General features: G+C 41.0%; 1 protein-coding gene across 1 annotated transcript; it reads left to right on the top strand.

Annotated features, from left to right (window-relative positions):
* Positions 1-383: 383 nt before the first annotated feature.
* On the top strand, positions 384-12,246 carry LIPA (lipase A, lysosomal acid type; the record flags this gene model as incomplete). Its single annotated transcript, XM_084264615.1, has 9 exons — positions 384-555; positions 2,229-2,349; positions 5,989-6,187; positions 6,580-6,689; positions 7,291-7,427; positions 9,023-9,169; positions 10,328-10,399; positions 11,220-11,291; positions 12,013-12,246. Exons 1-9 carry the CDS (start codon positions 451-453, stop codon positions 12,244-12,246), a joined length of 1,197 nt encoding a protein of 398 aa, XP_084120741.1. The 5' UTR covers positions 384-450.
* Positions 12,247-15,689: the final 3,443 nt, after the last annotated feature.

The following is a 15,689-nucleotide window of genomic DNA, read 5'->3' as shown; positions in this document are numbered from 1 at the left end:
GCTTATCCGCGCTGGGAGCGGCTGGCGGACGGATTGGGTCGTAGGTCGGTCACGGCGCGGCAATAGCAGCTCTTCGCAGAGGGCGTGACGAGACGGGACGGCCGCAGTCATCCGAAAGGGGTGGTGCGAAGGGGTGCAGGACACACCCGGGCGCCCAGCCCGGCAGCGTTGTGCGGCGGGGCTGGCTGCGCTTGTTCAGACGCTCGGGGCTGGGCAACGCCTCCGGCCCGCGGCTGCCTCCCCGCCGCTGACAGAACTGCGGCCGCCCCCGTCCTCGTCCTGTCAGCCGGGCGGCCGCCCCCGTCTGTATCACGCGGTCCCGTGCCAGCCGCGGCGCCCGGCGGAGGCGGCACAAAAGCCTCGGCGGGGCCCGCTCGCTGCCGCTTCAGCGTCAGGTCCTGCTCCGCCGCGGCAGATCCGGGACCTCCCGCCTCCTCCCGCACGGCCAGGATGCGGGGCCTCATGGTCACAGCTTTGCTGCTGCAGAGCATCGCCGGTTCAGGGGCGCTGGCCAGAGGGAGGAGAAATGTGGACCCCGAAACCAACATGAACATCGTGAGTGGCGCGACGGGGCGCGGCGGGGCGGGAAGAGTGCCCGAGCCTGGCACCGGCTGTGGCAGCGGGGCGAGGAGGGGGCAGCGCGGCGGGAGGTCCCTTCCCGCCTTTTCGGGCGCGAGCCGCCGCGGTGAGGACCCGTGAGGCTTCAGCCACTGGTCAGCGGTCAGCCCGCTGCTGCTTTACTGCCTCTGCCTACAGGTCGTCTTTATCCGCCCTTCTCTGATCCAGACCTGTGGTTTTGCTAGAGTCGGGTCACTCGCTTAACCGCTAGAGAAGAGCTGGTGATGGAGCACACTTGTGCTCCTAGCGCGATGCTTCCCTGGTCTTCTCCACTGCTGCTTTTCTTCCCGTTTGGTATTTACTCTCTTAAATTTATTGTCCTTCTACTGCAATTGCTCTGCCAGCTTCAGAAAACAGAGACAGCAGCTGCTGTTAGTAACTGGGATTGGTTCCTGTTGCCCCTGCCCATCTGTGCGACTTTTTCACAAGTGTGAGAGGATACTTGAAGCTAGATATGCATAAGGTCTGTAAGAACAGAAGTGCTTGAGTCGTCGGTGTCATCTAAATACCATTTCAAGTCATTTAGTTTCAGGCTAATAGCATTTGAATGGAATTTAGCCTTAGAATAATTTTGGAATGTTAATGTCACCGTGGATGATTAAAGATATATGTAAAAGAAATAGCATGGTTAGTTAAATGGTCCTTCTCTTCCTTGCCCAGCAGCCTAAGTGCAGAACTCTCAGCATGTCTTGCATTTCTTACATTTTCTCACGGCACAATTGATGTCATAAAACAAATTAAACGGCAAGTTCACAATTCTTGCATCGAAAGAACATAACATAAAGCCTAAGACAGAAAAGATGGAAGATAAACCTATTAATGATATCATAGCATTAAACAAGTGTGGGTGTTTTTATCATTACTTTCTTGCTTGGCTTGTTGGCAGTCACTTGAAAGTGCTGCAAGAGAAACAAGGTTTGAGGAGAAAGGTGAATAAGAATTAGGACGTGAAATTGCAAGCGCAGGTGGCAACATCAGCAGCTCGCCCATGTGAAGAGTGTGATGTGTTTTAAAGCTGCTCTTTGTGGTTCATTTCAGCGCATGGCCTAAACACAACTGTGTCCTCTGTATAGCAGAGAATTAGGCATAAAGTTGAGATAGAAATCTGAAATGTTTTTAGAGAAGCCATTCCATACAGGAGCAATTAATTCTTCCTTCCTTATCTTCTTCCCTGTGCCACTGTAGTGCCAGTGGCTTTTTGCTGTCCTCACACGCTTGTTACTGGAAGGAACTGCTTTCCTTGGGAGCAGTTTTGATTTTTGTCTGTTGAAAATCAACCATGTCTTGGTGTTTGTTCTCATAGTCTCCAACACTTGAATCTCCCTTCTCACTGTGAGCAGTGTGTAACTGATATAGCAGTGGATGGGGACAGGCTAGGCAGCCCTCCCGAATCCCTTAGGTCTGTGTTCTGGCTAGTTCCTGATTCCATACTGGTATAAGTCTCATAAGAAAACCTGTCCTCATTGAACATGTAGGTGGAACAGCACATTCCTCCAGATCCTTTAATTTCACATCACTAACTTTGGAAAGAAGCCAGCGTGCTTTGAACATGATAATGAACTGAGGAGGCTGACAGTCTGACGCCAAGGTGGCTTCTTCTCTTTCTTCAGAGTCAAATTATTACCTTCAGGGGATATCCTAGTGAAGAGTATGAAGTGACGACAGAAGATGGGTATATCCTTTCTGTTAACAGAATTCCTTATGGAAAAAAAGGCCATCAGACAAGCAAAGGTAAGATTTAAGTCTGCTGTGAAAAATGGGAAGTGATGAAAAAAATATCCCTTTGTTTTATAGAAGTTTTGCTCCTGTAATAATCCAGAAAAATATTAAAGTCTATATAACCTACACACTTAGAATGTTTAAATGGTTAACATTATGTCCAAAATAGATTAGGCACATGTAGGCTGACTTTGTTAAAGGCAGGGAGAAGGAAATAGAAAGCTCTGTTTTCCTGCCATTGCCTTTTCATGACATGAATACAAGCTCTTTGTTGTTTGTTTTTTTTGGGGTTGTTTTTTTTTAATGGGCTGAGAGGCCTGCATTTTGTAGGAAGTGGAAAACAAGGGTTGAGATTTGTTGTGTTTTTTTTAAGTACTAAAGTCTCTTGAGAAGAGATTGATTGTAACATTGTTGGATTATTTCAAACTCCATTTTAAAAAATACTTCTTTATAACAAGTTTGTTAAAAATGCCTGACTGTTTTTAGGGTAGGGGGAGTTTGCTTGCCCCTTCTGGTGAAATACTACTAAACTACAACTAAAACTAAATGTTTAGGAACATTCACTACTGTGTGTCACAAAATAATTACTGCCTAATTTCTGCATAAAATAAGAATTTGTTTGTTAGTTTTTACCTCTTTGGAGCTCCCTCTTAGCAAGGGAGAAGCCAGACCAGAATACTGCATTATTACTGGGTGTCATATCTTACACAGCTGCTTAAATAGGTAAAACAATGTAGTGAGATAAAATCCCTTCAGAACATACTGAGTACAATACATTTAAATATAATGCAAATCAGAATATCTATCAGGTAGTTAAAAGCGGTGAGTACAGACCAGGTTTTTATGGATGTGATTTGATGGGGATCTGGGAGGAGCATCAGCAGGTGCCCTCCAGAGTGGTGTTATAAGCCATAAGAATTACTGTGAAAGCTGGTATAAAACGGTGGAAGGGGCTTTACAGGTGAGGATGTGGGGTAGAGGAAGGATGGGGAACCTAAGTTGGAACGTAAGGGAGCAGTATGGGCAAAAGTTTTGGTAAGGCCCAAGTGGTGAAATGCCTTAAAAATGAGAGAGATGTATGTGGAAGAGAAGAGGCATGTAGCCTTTGCCTTGCTGTCCTTGTAAGCCTTGGGTGTGAACAGATCTGTGGAAAAACCCTCTCCTCTCCCAGAGGCCAAGCAACAGTCTTCATGACCTTATCTGTTGGTTTCGTATGAGATAGGATGTTTGCACTGCCCGCTGTCTCTCACAAGGTGGGTGTGTAAAGATCAATGCATGGACGAGGCCAGTCAAGCCTGGCAGGTGTCTTTGCACTTAGGAGGAAGCCCACAGGAAAAGCACAGTCTGCCTTTGTACCTGTTGATTTTGTCAAATCCTTCATTGATGACAGAAGCAAACAGGAGTCTACTGACCTGTGGGAATTCTCCACATTCCCCTTGTCACACCCTCGACCCCAAGTTCATGTTTTGCAAAGTGCTTTAATTTTAAAAACAAGGATTACTAAGCACATTTGGGGAAGTATCATCTCCTAAAAGAATGAAGATTTCAAAGTTCATGTTTATCTTAAGTTTTTATAGACTTGGTATCTTTTCTCTGACAGATACCAATGATGTGTTAGTGCTGACTTAACATATATATGCGATAATTCTTCTTTTGCAATACCTACTTAATGCGAATGGCATCCCTTGGAATTATGTATCACATGATGTTTTGGAAAAAAAAAACCAACCCTACAGCTTACAGTTTTTCAGCTTAAAAAAAAAAAAAAAAAAGGAAACATCTAGAGAACCTAAAAGCAAAACATCAATGATTTAATGTTTTTTGGTTTAGTATTAACTATAAAACAACTTCAGGGTAAGAAGGGCATGGAAATAAGTCTGTTTTCAACTTTTTGGGAGTGCAGTGAAGAGAACAAGAAGTTCTGTAGTGGAAAGGGTATTTCAAGGACCTGCCATTCTTATTGCAGGTTTTTAGGATCAGAGGTGATACAAAATTATTATTGTTAAGTCAGTTTGTCATATGACTGTGCAAGTCCTGTGGATCTGGTGACCGCTTGGTAAAGCGAAAAAGGAACTGGAAGAAATTGGAGGCTAATAGAACATAATTAAAGCATCAAAGCAATTAAGTAGTTTACCCCTTCTTGCGTTACAAATCATGTGAGTAGCAGCTTGAGATGAGCATGTTCTTCAAAATAAGCAGAAGTTGGTTGATCTGAGTTTATTAAAAGGGAAGAAGGTAACAAAGCTAAAAGTGAACATTACTGACAATAAATTTAATGTTAGGTTTGAAGATCCTGCACACTGTTCACATGGAAATAGAGTTTTACTGCAGTGAAATAAAGAAAAGCACTGAACTGTACTGTCTCCAGAGCCAGTTTGGTACTGCTGGAGGTTTGCTCTGGTTGCAGGGACAGTGTGGTACAACATGGGGGTTTGTTGTTTTTTTTTTTAACAAAGTGGAAAAAGTGGGCTCTGACAAGGGTCCTCGTCACAGTTCAAAATCCCAAATATTCCTCCCTGCTGGCAACTTTTATTTTTGAACTCTCTGCCAACATTTGTGGTCATGACCTGGAGTAGAAGGTGTGGATGACTGCAACAGTTGTGATTTGGCTGTTTATGCTGAAAGAGTCAAGTCTAAACTACCAATGGAGAAAGTGTTGCGTGAGTTTAGTGTTGTAGTAGAAGGATGTGTCATCAGAGGAAGTAAATTCCTGAGGAATCTCTGGTATTGAGCTAAAGTTAGCATATTATCAGATTTCAGTTATTAAAGCAGAAAAATCCCCAAAACACCTGTACTATTGTGAGACCCAGAGGCAGCTCTCTGGATTTTTTTGAAGGCCATCTTCATCCTAAAGGATAATATGTCAATTTATTTTCTTTGTGTAGAAGCAGGTATCTTTTTTAGTTTGTTTGTTTGTTTTAAATCTGTATTCCATGTAAAAGTGTCATTTTTCTTTTGAGGATGGGGAAGTGACAGAGGCTTCCTAAATTCCACCAAGTCTTGACAGTGGTTCTTTTAACTACTTCAATCAAGGGGAGAGAGTCCTTTGAAACATAAATTGCCTTGCGGGCTACCCATACTGCTTTTCAGGTTCTGCCTGGGCTTTGGTGATGGGAGTTGCATAGAGATTATATCACTGTCAGTTGCAGAGATTTCCATAGATCAGCACCCTAGTTTGGCATTGTCGTAACTGGAAAGCAAAGATCTCAGTAGCACATACATGCCTTCCTCAGGTCTAAGAGCAGGGCAAGGGTCTTAAGTAGTTAGGTGTCTCTGGGCCACTTTGAGTTTCTGTGAATGTGAAACAGTTGTAAATGCTACCTGTGTTTTTCTTGTAGTTCCTGCTTTTCTTGTGTTTGCTTATTGCATTTGTGCTGCCTGTTCTGAATTTCAAGAAGTCTTATGCTCTAGTTAGGAAACTAATAAATTGCTTGTTTAAAATTCTTAGTGATAAAAAGTAGCTTTTCGTGCAAACGTGATTTCATGGCCCTGTGGATATTACACAAATTGCTAATCTTGGTAGATTAAGTCAAGTAGATGAAATAATTCAAAGTGCAACTCTAAAGTAGACTTTCCATAACTCACTTGAATTATTCTTAGGCATTCAATTCCAGATAAACAGGAAGCTATAGTCAATGCTCTATTTTTCAGGTCCGAGGCCCGCAGTGTTTCTCCAGCATGGTTTGCTTGCAGATGCCAGCAATTGGATCACAAACATGGATTACAACAGCCTTGGCTTTATGCTGGCAGATGCCGGCTACGATGTATGGCTGGGGAACAGCAGAGGGAATACCTGGTCCAGGAAACATATACACTACACAGTGAAGCAAGAAGAATTCTGGGTTTTCAGGTACCCTTGTGTTGGTGGAGAAACTAGAGAAACTACACATGCTGTTTACAAGCAGGCTTCTCTCTGCCTCTTTTTGCCCATCATCTCAGTTCACTCACACTACAAATATAGAAGATTATTTTTTTTCTGGTGTGTTCATGTGTATGTAGAGGCAGTAATGAGGAGTTTTATGGTTAGTAGTGTCCTGAGAGAGCCTTCATAAGTGGTCAGTAGAACTTTTATTGCTTTCTTTGGTGCTTGGTGTGAAGATAGACACCAAAGTGTCCTGCTTTATCCAAAAGCAGCTTTTCTTTGTGTCCAGACAACTCATCTGCAGTGCAGTAAAGCTCTGTGCAGCTGTTCCACACTGATAACTTCACTTACACAACTGACTTTTTATCTTTGCTTTTTAGCTTTGATGAAATGGCTAAGTATGACATTCCAGCCTCAGTGGACTTTATCTTGAAGAAAACTGGCCAGAAACAAGTATTTTACATTGGTCATTCACAGGGCACCACAATGGGTATGTGAAGAGATGCATTTGTTAGAATATATTGTGTTTCAGATGGTATCAAGTTCCACATGGGTGGTTTAATGATGGAAAAAATAGGGGGCATGAAATCTACTACTTTTGTTTTTATCTGCTTCCTGGAATATTAATCAACGTTAAGATGAAAAGACTTTAACCCCTCTTTATTTACTTAAAGTGGGAAGCTGTTGAAATGATAAATTGAAGTTACAGGTAGCTACCAGTACAGTTTCTATTAAAATAAATTGCAGAACTCTGCGTAATAAATTAGATTCGTCGGACACGTAGAATAGCAATTCCCACTTCCAGAATATTTTCCTGTGTGTAAGGCCTGGCTCAGGTGCTTTTAGACCTGAAAACAGAAAGAGCTAGAAGATTGTTGGGTTAGTTAGCATGAACTTGTTTTTCAGAAGAAAACACATCCTTCTGTTTAATTTGTGTTCTGTAGTAACTAGATTAATGTACAATGCCTAAACAAACAATCTAAAAATACTTTTGCAGACTTTATCTTAGATTTTATAGAAACACTGCCAGGTAAAATACTCATCTAACTTGTGTTGGTGAAGTTTGTTAACTCTTCCCCTATTATTTACAGCTTTCATTGCTTTTTCAACTTTGCCACAGCTGGCTAAGAAAATCAAAATGTTCTTTGCTTTGGCACCAGTAGCTACAGTCAAGTTTGCCACTAGTCCTCTGGCAAAATTGGGAGTGTTTCCTGACCTGCTACTCAAGGTTTGTATTTGAGTGTAAATCTTATAAGCCAAATGAGTTGTCCCCCTTTCCAGTTAAAATCAGCATAGCAGAGAATGTTAATAGCTGTGGATTAGGGAACAAGAACACTGTGCCAGTTTTTCCATAATAATGCTGTGAAAGTCAGTGGCTTCTCTGGCTTTATTACTACCTCATGAGACAATTTGCATCAGTTTTTTACAATTATAACTTTGTAGATGGAATAAAATGATGGTTTTCATTTACATGTTTCTAGAATTTAAGCTACAGAAATCACATGATTAGTTAGATAGTTGGTCTGGTTTAGAAGAGTCATATGACATCTTCATACAGATACTTCTGAGTTGTCATGAACTTTGACAGATTTATTTCATAATTAACCATTTAGTATTGGAGGAGGATCTTTCAGAGGATCATTAAGACCAGCAGCTTTATTTAGATGGTGTGAGTCATCCTCCCAAGGAGTTTACCTTTCCCCATGAGCGTCGAAGGCAACGTAGGCAGACTGGCAGGCGGCAGTAAGTGCCTGAGGTCAGACATTGTGCACACCCTGCTGTGTTGTCATTTTTACCTATCGCTTTTCTTTTCACCACCCATGGCAACTCCCACACAGAGCTGATTGCTCTGTGAAATAAACTCTTCCCTAATGTACCATGTGTGGATTTAATGTGTGTTTGTCTGTGTTATTAGTTCCCTCTTCCAAAGGCAGTTGACATAAAACCAATGCTACCAAATGTGATCTTCTGTTTGTTGCCTGAGGAACTTTGATGAGAACAGCAGCAGATCAGTGCCCTCTGCAGATGTTCATGTCCTAAGGAACTTGATTCTCATAGTGACTTGCAAAACTGGAACGTATAAGTACATGACAGTGACTAACCCATGGGTCAGGCATATCTTTAAAGAGCTGTGTCACTTTTAAGGAAGTTCTCAGTGAGCCATTTTCAAATCTTTGTATGTTTTAAAAACTCATGGAATCATCTTCCCTGGAGATACTCAAAACCTGGACATGATCCTGTGCAACCTGCTCTAGATGATTCCTCTTTGACAGAGGGATTTTGACTAGATGATCTCCAGAGATCCCTTCCAACCCCTGTAGATGCTATGATTCTGTATTTTAAAAAAACCCAAAAGCCTAAAGGGAAATCAGCCACCACAGCTCATGCAACTTGTTTTTCTTATGTGGTTTGAAGACAGGAAGTTGCAAGTATGAAGCCATTTCACATCAGCCAATGCAGCTTAACATGTTTTAGCTTTAAACAATTCTGATGACAAGAAGCTGTATGGTATTCTTGTAAATTACTTAACTTAAAAGTTATTTGAATTTGAGGTTAGGTTTGGAATTCTTGAAAAACCATCCCAGTTCCTATGTTCTTTTTGTGGGGGTAATCGACTGCATTGTTTGTAGCAGAAGCACTAACCATGAACTCCTCCGTGGGCTGTCAAACAAGGTTGATAAGGAGATAACTCATTTTCATATGACACACCTGTCACCAGTGCAAATGGAAATCATTGGTTCAAGAATGTTGTGGTATAAAAACTAAATCCAAGTCATTCTATGCAATTACATATTTGTCCCATGTGCTTGTTTTTTTTTGTAGGACATGTTTGGAAAGAAACAATTCCTCCCTCAGAATTTTCTGCTGAAGTGGCTTGCTACTCATGTTTGCACCCACAGAATACTTGATGACCTTTGTGGCAACCTGTTCTTTCTTCTATGTGGTTTTAATGAGAGAAACTTGAATATGGTATGTTCTGATGACTTTTAATAGCTAAGTTACTGTGAATTCTAATACAGTATTGACTGTATCACTGCACTGATTGTCCTTTACATGCAATTAGAAAATCCCTAATGCCATCATCATGCTGAGTTTGGATTAACATCTTTCCTTGGTACAGATGCCCATTTGGGATGTGAAGAATTAACCCTTTAAAATGTTACTGGAAAGCTAAAATGCATTCTTTTAGACCTGTATGGGAAGTGGGCAAGAGAAGTGAAGCAATATGATGTTGCAAGTATTTATTCCTTTTGCAAGGAAGTGAGAAATAAAGATGCAGGTTTCAACCATTTTGAACAGAACTGTCGAAGTTTTCTGGTCTCTTGCTGGATGTGCACAGTTCTTCTCTCTGAGACCAATTTCTGACTCTGCTGATGGCTTCATCTGTGGTCCTTGTTCCAAAGGACTTGTTTGTAGGGCTTCTTTTGTTACCAAGAAGCTAGTTAACAGCAGTTGGCATGAGATTCTTTCATAATTATTTCTAACTTCCTGAAATCAGTAGAAGCTTGTATCAGTTTACCCACAGGTGGAGGAAGGCTGACAATTTTACTGGGGTGAGATAGGATTAACATTATCTTTTTTCACCATTTTGTGTGCAAAAATGTACCTTTGTTTTGTATTTTATATCAAGGTGAAAGTGCAGGGTTTAGTATGTTTTGCCCAGCACATTCAGTTTTCATGGTTTTAATGCTGGATAATATCTTATTTCTTTTTCTGCTGGGATTTAAGTTTCCCCTGGGTATTTTGTACTTCTGAATTTGAAGTATATGAACGTTTCAATCACTTTAGACTGACAGCAACTAGTTTAGATGTAGAATAATGCAAGTTTTCTCTGGAGGTCCATCTAAATATTAGTTAATGTGCTCCCAATTAATACAATCCTAGAATTTTAAAAAACTTATCCCTCAAGTATCATTATTAGTTTTGAAGTCCAGCGTCAAGTTCTGTAGTTATTTGTAATTAACCCCCCTAACATTTGAACCTTTTACCTCATCTGTCTGTATGGCTCCAGTTATCTTTTGTTGATAATAATTTTAAGATGAATTTTTCTGTTAGTTGTTCAGGAAGCAATAATGGGTAGAACTGTTGCATTATGAGGAGTAAAACATGTCATTTATCTTGTTGTAGAGCCGAGTGGATGTGTATTCAACACACTGCCCTGCAGGGACATCTGTACAAAACATGATCCACTGGAGCCAGGTAGTTTCCACAGTCTAAAATGTCCATGATTATAGCGTGCTTATAGAATATTGATGTGTCTGATATTTAAATGGAACAAAATGAGCTATGCTGCATACATATTTTATCAAGGGAAGTTCTGGTACTGCCAACTGTCAGAACAGCAGCTGCCTTGATGATACTGAATTAATGGTGGCTCACCCTTCTCCCCTATGTCTTTGAAGATATGCTAACTAAGTTCTTCAGGCCAACAAACACTATGATGGAATAACTTAACTCAAAGAGATATTATAAAAAGTATTAGCTCCCTTACAGCAAATCCTTTTTTGGTTACAAGTTACATTTTTAGCCAGTGAAAACCAGCAAACTTTTTATTCTGTTCTGTTTGGCTTTATTTTATATTTTATTAGTGTATTTTGAATTTCAACTCACTGTACAGTTTCATGCCTGTGGTGCTGTTGTGCCTGAAGCATGCTCAGCAAGCTGACAAGAGAAGATGCTTTCCATGCAGTCAGTGGCCAGCACTACTCGTGATCTTGTAGCTGAACTTGGTCACCTATTTTGAAGCAGCGTGTTCTGCTGTACACAGCTGTTCAAGTGCTGGCTTGAAAGAATGTGAAATCTTAGGGGACAAAGTCTGGTCGTACTGAATGTTAATGTTTCCCACTCCTGTCACACTGGGCAAAGCAGTGGTACTTGTCTCTGTTAATACTTGTCATTTCACTGTTGCCAGCTGTGTCAGTTGCCTTTGCTGATCTTCCACATGACCTGCACTTTTTCATTCCTGCCATAGAAGTGTTGAGGTTCTTATTTGTATGTGTGAATATTTGTTTGTTTCTAGGCTGTGAAGACTGGAGAACTCAAAGCTTTTGACTGGGGCAGCAAGGCTGCAAATATGGCTCACTACAACCAGGTAGACATCTTTTATGGATATGTCCTTGGGTGCTTTTCTGGGTGCTGTGTTTATGTTGCATTCTAAAGAGCCAGTAGTGTTACCCAGTAACCAGACTGCAGATATGCCTTTAAAAAAAATAAAAATTAAAAGAGACAGGACTACAGAGCTCTGAGGTAGTCCTAAGTCAGTATGTAGCCCACGCTTGGACATGACGTTGTGGTGGCATGCTGTTTCTTGAGGGGGAGTCCTGCCTGCCTATAGATCATGAGATCCCACAGAACTTCTTACAGTAAGGCCCAGACTGTCACTTCACATGCACTGCTTATCTTCTGCCTGTTTAATCTCCATGCTTTTGTTTTTAAATTGCTGTGTGCAGTATTAACAATATTTTGCCCCTTGTGACTGGGAAGTATTGCAGCATCATACTTTCAGAGTAGCAATCACACTTAGTATTTGATTAGGGTTTAGAAATAGCTTGAATGGGATGCATCCTCTGAGACTTCTGCTCCCCTGCTGTCTTGTAAACTCCTCAAAGTGCATGTTTACTGCTATGAGTGCTGTAATACTGCAGGACTCGAGTTATGTTTGCTCTTGAATCAGTACTCCTTTCCATATCTAGCTGCCCAGGAGTGGAAGAGAACATGAGAATCTGACACATTGTTCTAGGGTTTGCTGGTGTGTTAACACTGCAGTGAAGACTTGTTCTTTCTGATGCTTTTGTTTTGATTTTTCCCCTCAGTCTACTCCTCCTTTCTACAAAATAAAAGAGATGACTGTGCCAACGGCAGTGTGGACTGGTGGACAGGACTGGCTGGCAGACCCGAAGGATGTCGCTATGCTGCTCACTCAGATCACAAACTTGGTTTACCACAAAAACATTCCAGAATGGGAACATTTGGATTTCATCTGGGGACTTGATGCACCTTACCGCATGTATAATGAAATAATTAACATGATTAGGAAGTATCCCTAAACCAGCATGGTATTTGTCTTTTTGGAACATACGTTTTTCTGGCAATAAGGCTACATTTTTTTATTTATGATGCATTTTTAAAATGCCAGCAGTGTCTACTGAATTGATATATGGCTGGTTTTTTCAATATTATTTCTCTCTTCTGCAGAAATCCTCATTGTATTCTGCTGACTTTGCACACAGTGGTATTGTACTCAAAAAACAGCAGTGTTACTGTGCACAAAAGGAGTATGTCATGTGCATATAAATTTAGCAATGTGTCTGAAAGACAGATTAGTCCATGCAGCACCTCAGGTGCTTGACAATTAAACCAATAAGTATTTCACTGCATGTAAACCACTGCCATTTCTTGGTATGTTGCCATTTCTGAGCACCTTTCAGAAGTGCTGCCTGCACTGCAGTGGCCCATTTGGTGCTGGTACTTTAAAAAGCACTTAGTGATTTTTTACTGTGGTGTTATTTTAGCCATTGCATACCAGCTAGCTATGTCAGATGACCTTTTCCAGTATTGACAGCAAGAACTGTCATGAAGCCGGAGATCACCACTGTCAATTGAAATCTCCTATTTTGGGACTGATTGATTGCTGCATTTTTCTGGATTTAATGGAATTTCTGAAGCCTTTCATGTACCATCTATGGAGAGGGCTTGTTATTGGCTCTTGTAGATTCCTGGATCAAATGTCACTTTCAGTTAGCTTTGTCAATATGCTACGGTTTTCAAGGAGAATGATGTAACATACTAGTGTTTTGTTTACTTCGCACTGACCACTGGAAAACAAGCTCCCGCAGTATACTACTGGTGAGGGAAGAGCCAAAACATTACAGCTATAGCTTGAGTGACTTTATTAATCACCTGCTGCTTTGAGGATCTGTTTACTTCTTCACTGCTCGTACGGTGCTTGCCACCATTGTGTTCGGGTACCGTACAACCCCCCAGTGAAGCCTGGCAGTATTAACAGCAGTTTCCATTTGTCTCGGTTTCCTCCTCAAAATGGGGCTAAGCCCCCATTTAATGGGGAGAGAGGATTCACATCTGCTTCAGGGGTCTGACTTTGGAGCTTAATTGTCTGTGGTACAGCAAGGTGCCTTGCTCTTTCCATCGACTATGCAGAGGACTTTGTCTCTGAATTGCACAAAAGTTTCATGCCAAATATAGATGTATGAACAATCTCCAGAGTCAGTTGCCTCAGTCCAAGTGAAAATTTCTGTGCCGTGGTTGGATTCAACCCAGATTTCTGTTAACAGTTGCAACAGAATAAAAAGAATACTCTGCATGGAATATTTGGCATAGAAGATAGCTCATTTTAAACTGAGGCAAACTTTTTTTTTTGTATAAAAAAAGAAGAAAAAAGGAAAAAAAAATATATATAAGCCATAAGTTAGGGTTGGTTTGTTTGGGGTTTTTTTATGCCTAACTCAGACTCAGGGAATCCTCAGGCGTTGTTTAAGGAAAAAGTGATTCATAATATTTCAGTTGTGATTCCTAACAGGATCTCTAAGTTTGCTTTGTATTTGTAGCAGCCATATTTACTTCACCTTGCTGTTGTGTTAGAGGAAATTCCTGTAGGAATCTGAAGTAACTAACTTAGCAGGTGCGAGAGCCACATGCATCACACTTATTAAGCTTGAGATATTTCAATAAACATGAGACCTGCTCAGACTGCAAAGTGATGTGTTGTATTTCACTTCTTGGGTGTGAATCTTTGGGACAGAATCCAGAAAGCCAAGTCTGTTCTTGCAACACAAGTAAAATAACCAAGTAAGCTTACATTTGGCCTAAATGTAAGCTACAGGCCATTCATGTTATTTAAAGGGACTTTACTGAGACTTTTAACTAAAATACCTACTGTAAATAACTGCTGACCAGATGGGAATGATTTTCTGAGTCTCCAGGTGAGGCTTCTTTCAAACTACCGAGATGGTGGGAAGCTTCTTTTACCACATTCTTCAACCTTCAGTAATCAGATTGCCTAATGGACCATCTGGTAATCTCATAAACAGCATTTAACAGCAAAGTAAATCAGGGAACTAACCTATGACATGATCATACAGTCTTTGACCTTCATCATCTTTGATAATAAATATGCTTATATATGTCCATCCTGAAAATGTAGTTGTGTGGTCAAGAAAGGAGGGTGTATTAAATCCTATGTGTTGACAGCTTTGTCAGTTGAGGAACCCACTGCATACCTGGAAATAAAGCCAGAATAGTGGAATAAAAAGCCTTTACAGACCATCTCTGCTTTGCTGGAGCATGGGTGGCTGTGGGAATTGGGAGCTGCTGTGCTCTCCCTGGCTTGCTGAAGATGCAGGCACTGTGTGACACAAAGTTGGAGAGGTGTCAGTGGAAAAACATGTGCAAAATAAAGACACCCTGAACATAGAGGAGTATGAAGCTTGGTCTACTAAGAATGAGCAGTGAATGTTGAATGGTACATTTTTCAAAGCAGATCTTACATACTTTAGTGCTTGTGTGTGTATATATATATATAAACCTGTAACACAAAGGTGTACAGGCTATATATAACCCTGTAACACAAAGGATGTGGAGGGTTGGCTGAATGTCAGCTTTGGATAACATAAAAATGTACTAGCATAACAGAGGGCATCAAACACTTTTGCTGACTTAGTCTCAGCATTTAGTGATGTGATCAAACTAGGCTAGAAAGCCAGAACAAAATAGTTCCCATTCAGCTGACGGATCATCTGACTCACAGACCTGTGTGCAGCTGGAGTGAATGCACAGTGTAGCGCTTTGACTTAGACATGTACAACACATGTGGGCATACAAGGGTTTAGGCACAGGAAACGGTGTGTGTTTGTGTCTGCACGTTGTAATTGGAACTTCAAAAGGGTTTTTTTTAATATCCATCAGCAAATACACTCAGACTGTTCATCTCATGAGAGAGCCTAACGATGGTAAGTGGGCTGTGTATCTTAGTGTGGACTGAATGATGTACCAGCTCTATACAGAGCATTTTAACACTAGTGAGTCTGTAGCTAGTGGTTAACACTGGCAGAAGTTTACACGTCATCTCAAACAAAACAGCTTAGCATAGGAAGCAGTGGTAAAACAGCGCTACCCCTTGGGCACTGTAAGAGAAACAGTTTTGTCAGCTGGGTAACAAACCGTTTTTCTATAAGTTCCTCTCTGTGGTGAATGTGCCATACAAAAAACAAACTAAGGAAACATGAACACCTTAATGCTAGGAAAATTCACAAATTAAGATATGAGAGAGAAACCTTGGTGGAGGTTTTCTGATGCATAATAAAACATGGCTCTTCATGGAAGATTGTCCTGTAATTAAAGCATTTACAGTGTCTTCTCCCTTTTAATCATAGAATCATAGAATCATAGGGGTTGGAAAGGACCTTGAGAGATCATCGGGTCCAACCCCCTTGCCAAAGCAGCTCCCTAGCTTATATTGCACAAATAGGCATCC

The sequence above is a fragment of the Gallinula chloropus genome, assembly GCF_964237585.1.
Source record: "Gallinula chloropus genome assembly, chromosome: 5".
Taxonomy (NCBI): Eukaryota; Metazoa; Chordata; class Aves; order Gruiformes; family Rallidae; genus Gallinula; species Gallinula chloropus.
This window is presented reverse-complemented; position numbering and strand designations above follow the sequence as displayed.